The sequence below is a fragment of the Loxodonta africana genome, chromosome 6 (genome assembly GCF_030014295.1).
Source record: "Loxodonta africana isolate mLoxAfr1 chromosome 6, mLoxAfr1.hap2, whole genome shotgun sequence".
Classification (NCBI taxonomy): Eukaryota; Metazoa; Chordata; class Mammalia; order Proboscidea; family Elephantidae; genus Loxodonta; species Loxodonta africana.
Window position 1 is genome coordinate 38,187,725 of NC_087347.1, and position 15,846 is coordinate 38,203,570.

The following is a 15,846-nucleotide window of genomic DNA, read 5'->3' on the forward strand; positions in this document are numbered from 1 at the left end:
GATGAGAAGGCAGAGGGGGACAGGAGCTGGCTGAATGGACAAGGGAAATACAGGGTGAAGAGAAGGAGTGTGCTGTCTCATTGGGGGAGAGCAGCTAGGCGTACATAGCAAGGTGTATATAAATTTTTGTATGAGAGACTGACTTGATTTGTAAACTTTCACTTAAAGCACAATAAAAAATAATAATAAAAATTTTTAAAAAACTAAAGTTTTTTTGCCTTTCTGGTTTTTTTTTAGTTCTGCTTTGAAGGAGCCCTGGTGGTACAGTGGCTAAGCACTGGGCTGCTAACCAAAAGGTTAGCAGTTCGGACCCATGAGCAACTCCATAGAGGAACGATGTGACAGTCTGCTTCTGTAAAAATTACAGCCTCAGAAACAATATGGGGCAGTTCTACATTGTCCTACAGGGTCGCTGTGAGTTGGAATCGACTCAACAACAATGGCTAGTGCCACTTTATAGTCCTTTGATGGCGCAAATGGTTAAGTGCTTGACTACTAGCAAAAGGTCGGCAGTTCATACTCACCCAGAGGTACTTCAGAAGACAGGCCTGGTGATCTGTTTCCAAAAGTTCACAAAACCCTATGGAGCACAATTCTACACTGCAACACATGGGGTCACTGTAAGTCAGAATCTGCTCAACAGCAACTAGAAACAACAGTTAACAGTCCCACGTTAGAGTTGAAAAGATACACTCCTTAGAGTACAAACTACTTCTTCCCATGAACTGATGTAGTAGATGTGTTTCTAAGTGACTGGCAAATACATCTAATTTATAAAACGTTAGGACCAAAAGGGCTCCAAAGCACCTTCTGGCTGAATCCCTTCACTGTATAGATGAAGAAAATGAGGCCCAGAGAGGTTAAATGTTGTGCCCAAACGCACACAGCTAAGACTTGAATCCAGATAGACCAGTGCTCTTCCCACTGTACTGTTCTCCATTTACCAGCACTACAAAAAAAAAAACAAAACACAAACAAACCTGTAGCACAGATAGTTTGGCCATGTTGTTGTTGGGTGCTGTTGAGTTGATTCTGACTCATAGCGGCCCTGTAGGACAGAGTAGAACTGCCCAACAGGGCTTCCAAGGCTGTAATCTTTACAGAAGCAGACTGCCACATTTTTTTCCCATGGAGCAAGTGATGGGTTCAAATCGCTGACCTTTCAGTGAGCAGCTGAGCATTTGGCCACTGCGCCACCATAGCTCTTCTACCAGAGCTACAAGAAGATATTAATTGCCTCTTGCAGAATTTATAGACTTTTTTTAAAGTTTGGGACTAAACTTGTGACTAATTAGAATGGAGTGCCCCACCTTTGAGTCACTAGCTAAAGCCTACCCACTCCGTGTCCCAGCGTGCCTGAGGCCTTCTGGGTGACCAGCTCAAAGAAAGATTATTGTCTCAACTCAGTTCTCTGTGTCTAGGTACCCACAAAATGGGAAGAACAAGAGGACAAGATGAGATGAAAAGGAAGCATGTTTAAAATGGATAAAAGGCAGTACTTTTTTTCCATTACACACAATTGACCTGGGGAACTCACTGCAGCAGGATATTAAGATCAATGGTGAAGATTTGTGTTTTAAAGATTAGACATTTCCTATGCATATCATCAACAGCACGACTCAATAGGATAAAAGTGAGATGGATGAAAGTTCTGAAACTTCAGTGCCTAAGTTGATCACCAACTGGGTCAGGTAAAAAGAAAAAAGTTGTCTACTTGAACATCTAAGATTTCACAGGAAGGTAAATTTGGGGATATTCCAGTTACCATTGCCGTGTAGCAAACCACCCCAAACTGGTGGTGTAAAACAACAACTATTTTATTATGCTTACCTTGTAGATCAGGAATCTGTAGAGGGCACAGCCTGGATGGCCTGTCTCTTCATGATATCTGAGGCCTCAGTTGGAAGACTTGAACAGCTGGGGGAGTTCAGGCTGGGGGCTGGAATCATCTGGAAGCTTCTTCATTCCTATGCCTGGAATAATCTGAAGGCTGTACTTAGCTGAGATTGTCAATTGGAGCACCAGTATGTAGGTTCCAAGAGATAGTGTCCCAAGAGGGAGGGTTTTAAGAAAGCAAGCATTTCCAAGAGAACCAGGTGGAAGCTTCATGGTCACTTCCAACATGCTCCATTGATCAAAGCAGTCATAAGCCCACCAAGATTCAAGAGAAGGCGTTGTCTTAGTCATCTAGTGCTGCTACCACAGAAATACCACAAGTGGATGGCTTTAATAAAATTTATTTTCTCACAGTCTTCTAGGCTAAAAGTCCAAGTTCAGGGCATCAGCTCCAGGGGAAGACTTTCTCTGTTGGCTCTGGAGGAAGGTCCTTGTCATCAATCTTTCCCTGAATGGGAGCTTCTCTGAGCAGGAACCCTGGGTCCAAAGGACGTGCTATGCTCCTGGTCCTGCTTTCTTGGTGGTATGAGCTCCCCACTCTCTGCTGGCTTCCCTTTCCTTTTTTTTTTTTTTTAAGATAAAAAGTGGTATAGGCCACACTCCAGGAGAATTCCCTTTACATTGGATTAGGGATGTGACCTGAGCAAGGGTGTTACATCCCACCCTAATCATCTTTAACTACAGGCAGAGATTATGATTTATAACACATAGGAAAATCACAAAATGGATGACAACCACACAATACTGGAAATCATGGCCTAACCAAGTTGACACATAATTTGGGGGGACAATTCAATCCATGATAGGCATCTAGAACTCTCTTCCCTTCAGCGGTAAGGTCACACTGCAGAAGAGCATGTGGAATAGGAGAAGTGGTTGCCCTCACCTTTGGGAAACAAAATCTTTACAGGAAGGAGCAGGGCATGTAAGATTGCACAAAAAATACAATCTATTGAGAAAAACTGATATATGAATGAATACTAATCACAATACAATGAAATAAATTGTAAGGTAGTTATTTTCCCCTTTTAAACACAGCCATAGAATTATTTTCCCTTTTATGATAATAATCACGTTTAAATTTCTCATTCCAGCTCTTGCCTTATTCTTAACATTAAGTCTTTCTCTGCTTGAAATATCTTCGGTAGTTTCTATTTCCTGTACTAAACCCTGACTGAATATCACTAGCTCATACTCAGCCTTCCAGACACAGTTGACTCTTCCCTGAACCCCTAGTTTGGGCCGACCCCTCTTCTGAGCTCCCACAATGCCCTGCTTTGTAAGTCCATGTCTTATCGCCTTTGCGAGGTCTCTGGTTTACACTAGACTACCAACTGAAAGGTTGGCGATTTGCACTCCTAGCGTCAGTGCTTGGCTCACAACAGGTGCAGAGTCAGGGTTTACTGAACGGAGGCTTCTTCTGCCAAGACAGCAGGAGGTTCTGTAATCTAGTCTAAAGGAGTGTCCACCTCATTCCTGGTCTGCAAAGCCCAAAGAACAAGTTGGCTCTATACTTATACTGGTCTCTAGGCAAATCCAGAGCTCTCAGCTTTCCCACACTTTAGCCCAAACCCACAAGAGGCCATACCAGAATGGAAGATTCAACCTGTTCCCCAAGAAAGGGATATTAAGGAAAAAGGAAAGTTGCTTATCTCAAGATTTACTATCTGGTGGCCCTAAATAATGAATATTACTGCTAGGCCTGCAAGGAGGTAAATTTTAGTGGTTGGGAGCATGGGCTTTGGAGTCAGGAAAATCCAAGTTGGAAGGTATACAACCTTGGGCTTAACTTCTCTGTGCCTCAGTTTCTTCATCTATAAAAAAGAGATAATAATAGAAACCTTACAGGATTTTGGGGGGTAAAAATCAAAACAAAACAAAACAGATTACATATGTAAAATGCTTAGTAGGGAGGCTGCACATAGGATATGCTCAAGCCATGCCAGTTGCTGTCATCATGATTGTTATGGACTGAATTTTGTCCCTCCAAAATAGGTATTGTAAATCCTAACCTCTATGCCTGTGGTTATAACTCCATTTGGGCATGTGTTGTCTTTGTTATGTTAATGAGGCTGGATTAGTGTAGGGTGTATCGAGTCAATCTCTTTTGAGACATAAAAGAGATTAAACAAGCAGCAGAGCAGAGATGGGGGAAGAGAGATGCCAAGCCACACGAAGCTCACCCAGGAACAGAAGCTCAAAGAGACAATGACCTTCCTCCAGAGCTGACAGAGAAAGTCTTTCTCTAGATCCAGCACCCTGAATTTGAACTTCTAGCCTCCTAAGCTGTGAGCAAATAAACTTCTGTTAGTTAAAGCCATCTATTTGTGGTATTTCTGTTATAGAAGCACTAGATTTAAAAAAACCAGAATTTGGCAACCAGAAATGGGGGTGCTGCTCTAACGAATACCTAAAATGTAGAAGTGGTTTTGGAATTGGGTAATGGGCAAAGGCTGGAAGCGTTTTAGGGTGCCTGGTAGTAAAAGTTTAGAGTGCCTTCAAGAGCCTGTTGGTAGAATTATGGACATCAAAGGCAATTCTGGTGAGGGCTGAGAAGAAAGTAAGAGAGCTACAGAGGAAGTCTTAGAGAATACATGTGGCCTCAGCCACAGAATGTTCCTAGAAATGTGGATGTTAAATGTGTTTCTCGTGAGGCTTTAAAAGAAAATGATGAATGTGTGGTTGGCCGATGGAGGAAGGGTGATGTTTTTTCCCAGTGGCAAAGAACTTGTCTGAATTATGTTCAAATGTTTGGTGGAAGGTAGAACCTGTAGTGATGAACTTGGGTATCTGGCTAAGGAGATTTCTAAGCGATCTAAAATCGGCTATCTGGTTTCCCTTGCTGCTGATAGTAAAATGTGAGAGGACTTAAAAGGGAACTGTGCAAAATGAAAATAGAACTTAAAAATTCGGAAAATTCTGTTGTATGAACTAAGGACATGTGTCCTAGAATTTTCACCGAGGACATGGCTACACAATCTTTTGTTAAAGAGATTAAGCCTGTTACTGATGGATCTAACCAACTACCACAGCAGAAAACCCATCAGCTTAGACTGAAGGGGTTAGAGAAAGACGGAAAGAACACTGCCTCTTAGAATTCTATAGGCAGGAATCACGCCAAAGGAGCTATACCTATTGTCCCCCAAGAAAAGAAAAGTACCATCCCTGGAGCAACTCAGAGGTCAGCAGAACTATTGGAAGGAACATGGGAAGCAGGACCTTCTTGGTTTCAAAGGGTAGGGCCACAATCTCCTGGATCTCAAATGATGGGGTCACAGCGTTCTAGGTGTCAGAGTCAGGTCTTTGTCAGCTCACTTCCAGAGTGCGGGGCTGACATTAAAGTGTGACAAGGGGATGAGGCTGCCACCCAAAACTGAGGGGTCGGGGCTGCCATGCCCAAAGGCCTGTGGGGATAGGGTTGCCACTCAGATGGACTAGGAGAATGGGGCCGCGCAAAGCTAAGGGAGCAGAGTTCCCAGTGGGCCTGGAAGGCAAGGTGAAGCCCAGGGCTGACAGGCCTCCACCCAGAATCCAGACAGCGTGGCCAATACCCAGTCTGGAGGGCAGGGCCATTGCCCAGATGGTCCTGGAGAACAGTGGATTATTTCCAAGCCTTGAGAACTAATATAAATAGTTCCTCTGGGTTTTGGACTTGCTTGGTGCCCATTATGCCTTCTTTCCTTCCAGTTTCTCTAACTGGTAAAGGACATGTCTTTGCGCCTGTTCCACCTTTGTGTTTTGGAGGCAGATAACCTGTATTCTAGCTTTCACAGGTTCACAGGTGAAGAGGAATTTTGCCCCAGGATGGAATATGCCTAATGTCTCACTCATATTTGACTTAGATGATTCAGAAGAAGAAATTCCGGACTTGGAGTAGATTTAAGACTTTTGGGATGTTTGATGGGGTGAATGGGTTTTGGATGTGGCAAGGACATGAATTTGGCGGGGGGGGGGAGGGCAAATGGTGGAATGTTACGGTCATCATTGCTTCGAATACATTTTATCACAGTTCTGTTGCTTTACTTAATTTGTCCTTCAGCCTAAAAAGAATCAGATGCAATTACTCTTAAAAGCACTTCCCTATGCCTTCTCCGGAGTGTTTCATTTTATAAACTGATGCTATTAACCCTTTTTGCAGAAGATCCAGCTGGGCCCCAGTTTGGCGCTCTACCGAGGAAATGCCCAAACCATTTATGTCACTGGTTCTTGACCCTGGCTGAAAATTAGAATCACCTGGACATTTAAAAACCAAAACAGCAGCAAAAACAAGCAAATAAACAAAAGGAACCTAAAAAAAATGTCTGAGTTCCTCCATCAGAGATTCTGACTTAACAGGGCCCAGTCTTCATTGTTTCTTAAAGCTCCACCAGGAGATGATTGTACCGCGTAGCTGAGAGCCACTGATCTATGTGGGAAAGATTAGAGCTTCCATTACCTCCGAGAGAAGAAGAAAGAAGCTTTTACTTTTCTGTAATCTTCACCCAGTGTAGGGAGAGGAGAGGTCTAAAGATTAGAGATGAATTATTTCATTTACAATGTGAAAAAGACATTTTCATTATAAACCTGGATAAATGGCTCATGGTATTAATCCTCCAGCTGGTGTCTTGGTTTCTTGTCCAGAGGTATCTGATACGATGAGAAGAGACATGATCAGAGATGTTTTAAGACAAGGTAAGGAGCCAGTCTGGAAAGACGTGAGGCAGTCAGGTTGGCGTGTGGGTTGTTAGTGCATGTACGTGCATGTGCGTGCACACACACTCTCACACACACACTGGAGCTGGTCGCTGATGTCAGGTGGATGAACTTGGATCCTGGATAAGTGAAATGATCTCTGCTTTTGGTGTTAAATTTAGCTAATATCTAAGTGCTGGAGATAGCCGGTGACAGCTGGGAGGGCGCGCAGAAATAAAGCTCTGTTGTTGTTTTTAGGTGCTGTAGAGTTGGTTCCAACTCACAGCGACCCTATGTTTAACAGAAGAAAACACTGCCCTGCCCTGCGCCAGCCTCACAATAGCAGGTATGTTTGAGCCCATTGTTGCAGCCGCTGTGTCAGTCTTATCTCGCTGAGGATCTTCCTCTTTTTCACTGACCCTCTACTTTACCAGACATGATGTCCTTCTCTGGAGCCCTGGTAGTGCAGTGCTTAAGAGCTATGGCTGCTAAACAAAAGGATGGCAGTTTGAATCTAACAGCTGCTCCTTGGATACCCTATGGTACAGTTCTACTCTGTCCTATAGGGTCGCTATGAGTTGGAATCGACTTGACGGCAATGGGTTTGGTCGGTTGTTTTGGATGTCCTTCTCTAAGGATCAAAGTGCTATTACATCTAAAAAATGTAACTGTTTACTTTTTCCATTATTCAAGTAATATACAAAAGAATACATAGAAAATTGGGAAAACAAAAAAATAGAGTGAACAACAGCAGAAACTGGTAATAATTGCTAATTCCTATCTAGACTTACCAGGTGCTAGATATGGTTCTAAGCTCTCTACCACATTAATTCATTTTCTCCTCACTACAACTCTACGTTGTTAGTTGCTGTCAAGTCGATTCTCACTCATGAAGACCCCATGTGTGCAGAGGAGAACTGCTCCATAGGGTTTTCAAGACTGTGACCTTTCAGAAGAAGATCTCCAAGCCTGTCTTCTGAGGTGCCTCTGGATGGGTTCAAACTGTGAGCCTTTCGGCTACTAGCTGAGTGTTTAACAGTTTGCACTGCTCAGAGACCTTACAACTCTATGAGGTAGATGCTATTTGTAAGTCCATTTTACAGATAAGGAAAGAGGGCCTGGAGCAATTAGGTGACTTGCCCAAGGTTGCTCAGCTGGTACAGGCAGTCAGGATTGGAACTCAGTGCATTTAGTGTGATATGATCAACTGCTCAGAGATACAACTCAGAAAGTTATCTGCATTCAATGCCAGGGTTGCCAAAGTTGCAGAAGTTAATCTCAATTGTCATTTACTTATTCATTTATCTCACAATATTTATTGAGGGCCATCTATGTGTAGTACACCGTTTCGGGCTTGATTATCAATATATTGAAGAAGGCTACCTATCCATTCATTCCTAGAGCATTGAACTCTCAAGTATCTCAACAGAATAATACACATATAATCAACATAAACCTAGCAATAATAAAAATACTGTAACTAGCCCCTGATGATGAAATGCAAAACTGATATTCTGAACTTTTGGAATGTCACATACTTACTAGACGCGACATTTAGCATTCTCCTTTGTATTTCCATCTCTTAAAAAACACACCTTGGACAATAATTTAAGGTGAATTTCATGAATTTGGCTTTGTAGAAATATGTTTAATATAGCAGCATTGTCTTCAACTCAGTAATTTGATGTTGATTGAATGGATGGATGGGTGGGTTGATAGATGGAAGGGTAGCTAAGTAAATAAATGAACAACAATGCGTGGCAATGTCCTAGGTGCTTAAAAATTGGATCTTAAAAAAAATAATTTAGTGTTTTCTAGTTTGGTGAATAATAAATTATGATTCAGGAGAAAGTTTTGATGATTTCCGTCCTTTCCATGGACTGAATAAATAACTTTAAGGGAGTCATCACGAGGTCAGTTTCCTCATCCGTAAAATACGGATAACAGTGCCTACCTCATCAGATGGTTGTGAGAACTAAATGCGGTAATGCATATAATTTAGCACCTTGCCTAATGTACGGTAAAACCCATGTATGGTAAAGAGCATATTTTAAACTGTCTTTTAATTGTAATATATGTAAAAAAAAAGTTCAAAGTACAAAACAGTATAAATGCAAAATCTTCTTTGACGGAGTTTTCTCTTATTACTATTATTTTTATATCCCTAAGCAATAACATTTCACAAGTAATTAAGAAGAAAAAAGGTTTACAAACCTGTGGATAGCATCATTTGACTCAGAACCAAGTGAAATAACACAAGTATTCTGGCTAGATTCCAGTGCGAGTGATTAACATTCTCCAACTTCAAATAATTTTTATTATTAGCCAACATTTGTCCATCCCCAATAATACACATGTTGCACAAAGGGCACAGAAGGAGACAGTCCTCCGTTGGCATGTTCACAGCCTTCACATACTTTCCACTAAAGGTTTCCCTTTCTTTTTCACGGCTTTTCCATAGCTTTTCAACTCCCACTGCTTTTATCCCTGGCATGTTTGCTGGCCCAGAGGGCCAAGTATTTAAATATGAACACCTGTAGAATTCCAGTGAAGGAAAGATGTACACTTTTAACATATTTACTTCTAGTTTCGATGTCTGTGAAGTGACTGATACTTATTCCTTTTAACTTTGAGACTGAGGTTAACACACATATCCTTTATGATTTCCCACAAGGCAGGAGAGAGGAAGACTATTGTGCAATTTAGTCTCCCACTATATATACCAGTGGGATCCAGGACAGAAGGTCGACAATAAATTGCGGTGGAGTTTAGCGCTTTAGTTCACTGCTGAAGTCCTTCCAATCTCCCCAGGGCCTCCTGCTTATTTTTGCCTTCATCCTAGCAGAGGGGGAAGGGGGATGGGAAACAATTCAAACCCCCTTTGTATGCATGTGAATGAATTTCAAGTATGCGAAACACCTCAGTCTTGCTACCTAATTAGAACACGTCGAAAAAAGGCAATTTTAGTACATGTAAAATGTGCAGTAAAATAACCCATCTGGGTGCCCTCTCTGCGTGTCCCTGCAGTGGGGGCGCCCAGGTCTTCCGCGACCCTGGCTGCACCGTGCGCCTAGGGCAGCCCCGGGGCCGGCGTCCTGTCGGTTACAGATCCCTAGTCAGCATCCCTTCTCTTTGTGGGCGACTTCGTAACTGCCTGGATTATAAATTTCACCTGATAAAGGACTAGCAGCTCTCGAATCTTTCAAAGACAAAAAGAAAATACCTTTTTTTTTTTTGTCACAACAAAGGGATTTTGTTACGAAATGCAAAAGTAAGGGTTGAAGCCTGGAAAATATCGATATGATTGGGAATGCCGAATAAAATTGAGGCTGTGGTTGGGGTCCCAGGTTTGCAGTTCAGGCTCACTCTAGGAATACGCTGTGAACAAGCCTGTCGAGATCGCGGCTATCTTGGGGAACTATTAGCTGGGTTGCCTAGGTCAAGTTTTCAAGCCTCAGTTTCTTCACGTGTAATGGGTACTTGCCTCATAGGATTGTTGCAAGGATGTGAGATCTCGCATCAAGACGTAAACGTTTAACGCCCTGACTGGCACACAGTGTTGGCTCTTCTCCCGAAGGGAGCTCCCCCGGTACAAGGACAGCGCAGAGGGGAGACAGGTGCCATGGCTAAGAATGATTCTTCGGGCAGCTCCTGTAAACAAACGCCGGACTCTGTCAGATGATTAGCTGCAGAGGGGGGACCTGCTTGAAGCCCCGGGAGCAAAGGCTCAGAAGCCAAGCACCGAGGAAAGTGAGCCGCACACCCGCCAGCAGACGACTTGTGAAGGACCTGCGAGGCTTTCCCGCCCGGGTTCTCAAAGCGGCGGGATTAGCATTCGCCCCGCCCCCGCCGCTTCCCGGCCTGCGATTGGCTCTCGCTCCTCGGCTGCCCTCTCCGGACCGGGCCACAGGGCGGCAGGGGCGAGGCCAAGCCCGCGGGGCAGTGGGCGGGGACACTCGGAGAGAGTGGCGGGGCGGCCACCAACCGAGCCTCTGCGCGAGGGGGCGGGGCCGAGGCGGGGCCTCCCGGCGGGCATTAGAGGCAGGTGACCCGGGCGGGGCTGGAGAGGCCAGTCCGCCCGCTGCCGTGACTCCGTCACTGCCGCGGCCGCCGTGTGCCGAGCAGTGCCTACCAAAGGTGGACGAAAGGGTGCCAGGGCGCGGGGGAGGAGCCGAGTCGGCCGCGTCCCGGGAGCGCCGCCACCGCCCCCCGGAGTCCGCTGGAGCGCAGAGCCCCCTGCAGGGGAGGAGGCGAGCGGCCGGCGGGCGTACACTATGCAGTCCCGGCGGGGCCAGCGCCGGCTGCTCGCGGTGCTGTGAGGCGGCGGGATCCTCCGGCCGCCGCACCCCGCCTTCCTCCCTCCCAGGTGCTGCTCGGCGCGCTCACCCTGCGTCCGGCTCCCGGACCCAGTGGAACCCCCGGCCTGCCGCTGCCCTGCCCCGCCCCGCCCGGATCATGCGGGGGGCCCCGGAGAAGGAGAGGGCGAGTGACCGGCCTGCCCCGACTGCGTTCCGGGGGCGCCCTCCGCTCTGAGACGCCCCCACCTGCTGCCATGTGCCTCCACGGAGACCCAGCCTCTTGCCAAACTTTCTCGGCGCAGGCTCGGCTCTGAGTAGCGTTTCTGAGCAGAGCGTCCGAGGGACGAGGACCCGGGGCTTCGGCTGGCTGCGGACTGTCTGCTTCTCTCGGCAAGACTCGAGTAGGTGAGAGCCCGCGCCTCCTTCCTCCCCATTCTTCTGTTGATTCCTCTATCCTTTGCCCGCGGGCTGAGCGCTTCGACCGCGGCTTGCAGCCTGGAGGGCCCGGCGAGGACAGGGCGGGGGGTGGGAGGAGGTCAGTAGTTCCAGAAGGTGGAAGGGAGGGGACGGAGAGAGGTTAATGTAGAGATTTGGAAAGCGCTTGCGGGGACGGAGCTATTGACGCCGCTGTAATAGGGAATGATTACTATTTTTCTCTCCCCCCCACCCCAGTTTTTCTTTTAAAGAGTTCTTTCCCTGGAATCGGAGCCCTAATCCTCCCTTTCCAGCCCGATCGGGCAAGGAGCTGAGCTCTGCCAGTGGAGGCAGTGCCTTTCCGAAACAGTTTATCTTTGGACGGATTTCTTCAAAAGAAAAAGAAACCCAACAGGTTGCCAGCCCCAGCGCCGCGCACCAGTCGGAAAGGGTAGCGGTAGCTGGGCTCTCCTGCCTGCGTGGACCCCGCTGCCGGAGGCGAGGGGAGGGACGGGGCGATGGCTCGGCTTGACCCGTCCGCACCGCCCCCGCTGCTGCTGCTGCTCCTGGCGCAGCTGGTGGGCCGGGCGGCGGCCGCCTCCAAGGCCCCGGTGTGCCAGGAGATCACGGTCCCCATGTGCCGCGGCATCGGCTACAACTTGACGCACATGCCCAACCAGTTCAATCACGACACGCAGGACGAGGCCGGCCTGGAGGTGCACCAGTTCTGGCCGCTGGTGGAGATCCACTGCTCGCCGGACCTGCGCTTCTTCCTGTGCTCCATGTACACGCCCATCTGCTTGGAAGACTACCACAAGCCTCTGCCGCCCTGCCGCTCCGTGTGCGAGCGCGCCAAGGCCGGCTGCTCGCCGCTCATGCGCCAGTACGGCTTCGCCTGGCCGGAGCGCATGAGCTGCGACCGCCTCCCAGTCCTGGGCCGCGATGCCGAGGTCCTGTGCATGGATTACAACCGCAGTGAGGCTACCACGGCGCCCCCCCGGCCCTTCACGGCCAAGCCCACACACCCAGGCCTGCCAGGGGCGCCAGCCTCCGGGGTCGAGTGTGCCGCCGGGGGCCCGTCGGTGTGCAAGTGCCGCGAACCATTCGTGCCCATCCTGAAGGAGTCGCACCCCCTGTACAACAAGGTGCGGACGGGCCAGGTGCCCAACTGCGCGGTGCCTTGCTATCAGCCGTCCTTCAGCCCCGACGAGCGCACGTTCGCCACCTTCTGGATTGGCCTGTGGTCGGTGCTGTGCTTCATCTCCACCTCCACCACGGTGGCCACCTTCCTCATCGACATGGAGCGCTTCCGATACCCCGAGCGCCCCATCATCTTCCTGTCCGCCTGCTACTTATGCGTGTCGCTGGGTTTCCTGGTGCGCCTGGTTGTGGGCCATGCCAGTGTTGCATGCAGCCGCGAGCACAGCCACATCCACTACGAGACTACCGGCCCAGCATTGTGCACCGTCGTCTTCCTGCTTGTCTACTTCTTCGGCATGGCCAGCTCCATCTGGTGGGTCATCCTGTCACTCACCTGGTTCCTGGCGGCTGGCATGAAGTGGGGCAACGAGGCGATCGCGGGCTATGCACAGTACTTCCACCTGGCTGCTTGGCTCATCCCTAGCGTCAAGTCCATTACGGCGTTGGCGCTGAGCTCTGTAGACGGTGACCCGGTGGCTGGCATCTGCTACGTAGGCAACCAGAACCTGAACTCGTTGCGTGGCTTCGTTCTGGGCCCGCTGGTGCTCTACCTGCTCGTGGGCACGCTCTTCCTTCTGGCGGGCTTTGTGTCGCTCTTCCGCATCCGTAGTGTCATCAAGCAGGGCGGCACCAAGACGGACAAACTGGAGAAGCTCATGATCCGCATAGGCATTTTCACGCTACTGTACACAGTGCCCGCCAGCATCGTGGTGGCCTGCTACCTGTATGAGCAGCACTACCGCGAGAGCTGGGAGGCGGCCCTCACCTGCGCGTGCCCGGGCCCCGACGCCGGCCAGCCGCGCGCCAAGCCGGAGTACTGGGTGCTCATGCTCAAGTACTTCATGTGCCTCGTGGTGGGCATCACGTCGGGCGTCTGGATCTGGTCCGGCAAGACGGTGGAGTCGTGGCGGCGCTTCACCAGCCGCTGCTGCTGCCGTCGGCGGCGGGGCCACAAGAGCGGCGGCGCCAGGGCCGCGGCGGACTACGCCGAGGCGAGCGCGGCACTGACGAGCAGGACCGGGCCGCTGGGCCCCGCCGCCGCCTACCACAAGCAGGTGTCCCTGTCGCACGTGTAGGAGGCCGCGGCGGATGGACTGGGGCCAGGGAGTTGGGGGGGAGGGGCTGTTTTGTTTGGTAGCTTTGCCAAGGTCACTTCCGTTTACTTTAATGGTGCTGATGCCGCCTCCTGGGGCAACTCGGAGGAAGGGAAACCTTGCCGTTTCAAGGGAACACCTGTCCCAGGACTTCTCAAAGGGGCTCAGCTCACGTGTATTCTATTTTGCGTTTCTTACCACCTTCTCTAGGGGAACCTTGTTTTTAATTTATATGTATTTTGCTTAATTTTTAACTTTGTTGCATTTTCGCAACAAAATTTACCTTTGCTTTGGGGCCTTTACAATCCTGTGGTTGGCATTATAATGAACTTCCACTTGGTTCAGGTTTTTTTGAGCTGTGTGGTCTAAATTGGGAAAACATATTTCCTATACGTGTGTCTTTAAAAAAAAAAAATGTGAACAGTGAAAGTTTGGGTTGCCATGTCTGGGAAGTTGTCAGATGTGCTTTTTCAGCTAGTTTCTCCTTCCACTGTTTAAAGTGTCTGAGATGCTTTAAGGTGAGCTGCTTGTCCCTGTTTATTGTTCCAAAATCAGGAGAAGCCCCAAGTCAGGACAAGAAGGGGAGCATAAAGTGTTTAGGGCCTTCCAAAAGTGGTAGGGTTTAGGGAGTGTTTAGCGATTTTGTGTTCGTCCTTAGCTTTGTTTAGCGAGCTTCAGTTTCTTCTCTGTAGTGCTTGTAATCATTCTCATTTTTAACAGCGCCAGGGTTGTGTTTTGAATAAGTTAGAGGTAGTATTATAGAGGGCCCAGTATAAATATTTGGACTAGTGAGAACCTGAAGGACAGTGGTTGGTTGAGATTGAATTTTAGACTGGGGAGGTGGGAGTTTTGTGCCAGAAAAGGAGTGGGTGGTTCTTAATAAGCTTAAGTGATCCTTTTTTTTTTTTTTTAAAGGAACTTGTGTTATACTTTTGGTAAAAGTAAACTTACTACCCACTTCTGGAAGTACTTAGTGATAGTCGTTAAAGAAGCTCCTTCTTAGATTTAAGGACTAAAATGGATATAACTCCAGTAATTAAATTTCCAACACTTATCTGCTCCACCCCCACCCACCTCCTTTATCATGTTAAACAGTCATTTTGCTTTTCTTACTCCTCCTGTCTTGGAGAGCTGTGATTAGAAACCACACCCACCCTGGAAGGAGGTGCTTGAACTGGGGGTAGGGGAGGGAGGCAGGCTTCATACCTGTGAACAAACATTGGCAGCCATGAGGGAAAATAAGTGTCCCTGGACTTTGGACTAGCTTTTAGACAGATATTTCAAAAGCAGCAAGACATTGCTCTCTGCACTCTCTGAAAACAAGTGAGACTCGTAACACTTGCATAAGCTTTTGTTTCTTCAAATGGATGGGTGTAATGCTGCAGCTCAAGAGACAAGCTCCTATTTCCCCCCACTTCAGTACATTTTTCTTTGCAGTTAGAGATTCTATTTGCTGTCCTAATCTTTTTCACCATTCGTGCATTCATATATCAAAGCTTATATACTGATGAAGACACACACACACACACACACAGGTTTCTTTGCTGTTAGAAAATTCTGTTTGTTTTCTTAATGTGTTTAACCATTCATGAAGAGCTGGAGACCATTACCGGGGAAGGGGGTGACGGTGCATGGGCCAGCAAAATACCAGTGTAATTTCATGACCAGGAATGAGTGGGGGCTAAACTTAGGAAGCCAAAATGGCCAAAGCAATTAGAATTTGAGAAAGCCTCCAACTAGAGTCTAGCTATTTGCACTTCATTTATACCAAAGTTGGCAAAGTAAAATTTAAGCCCAGATCAATTTTTACTTCATGGATATTAAGCTGATAAATGCATAGTTCCCATTGGGAATGTAAATGTCATGCTGATGGGGAGAAGCCTGGTATTATAATTTTAACAACTCTCAAAAGCTGTTTGCATGTATTAAAGTGCAGTGCTTTTATACACTTACCCTCTGATTCAAAATTAAAATTGTAGTGGATTCAACAAACTTAGTATCCATAGCTACAAAACTTTGTGTATGTCTTATCCTGTTTATTCAGAAGCTTCTCCCAAGCACCTTGCAGTAGATCTTGGCTGGGGGCCAATTCCTCTCCTGTTTTTAAATGAGGACCTCTTCTAATCACCTTGACCTCTTTCCACATTGAATGTGTCTTCCGAGAGAGTACATGGATTGTTCTGCCTTCTTCAGTCATTGTGCCTAATTTGGGCTGTCCCTCCTTCATTCCTTTTGTGGAGGGATCTAGGAACCATGCACAGTGTATCTAAAAG

General features: G+C 47.6%; 1 protein-coding gene across 2 annotated transcripts; it reads left to right on the forward strand.

Annotated features, from left to right (window-relative positions):
* The first annotated feature begins 10,985 nt into the window (after positions 1-10,985).
* Positions 10,986-13,736, forward strand: FZD5 (frizzled class receptor 5). Of its 2 annotated transcripts, none has more exons than XM_023542005.2 (2): positions 10,986-11,270; positions 11,538-13,736. In XM_023542005.2, the coding sequence occupies exon 2, from the start codon at positions 11,798-11,800 to the stop codon at positions 13,553-13,555; it is 1,758 nt and encodes a 585-aa protein (XP_023397773.1). In that variant the 5' UTR covers positions 10,986-11,270; positions 11,538-11,797; the 3' UTR covers positions 13,556-13,736. The 2 variants fall into 2 exon arrangements, with proteins under 2 accessions (XP_023397773.1, XP_023397774.1); XM_023542006.2 differs by having other exon boundaries at positions 10,986-11,266.
* The last annotated feature ends 2,110 nt before the right edge of the window (positions 13,737-15,846 follow it).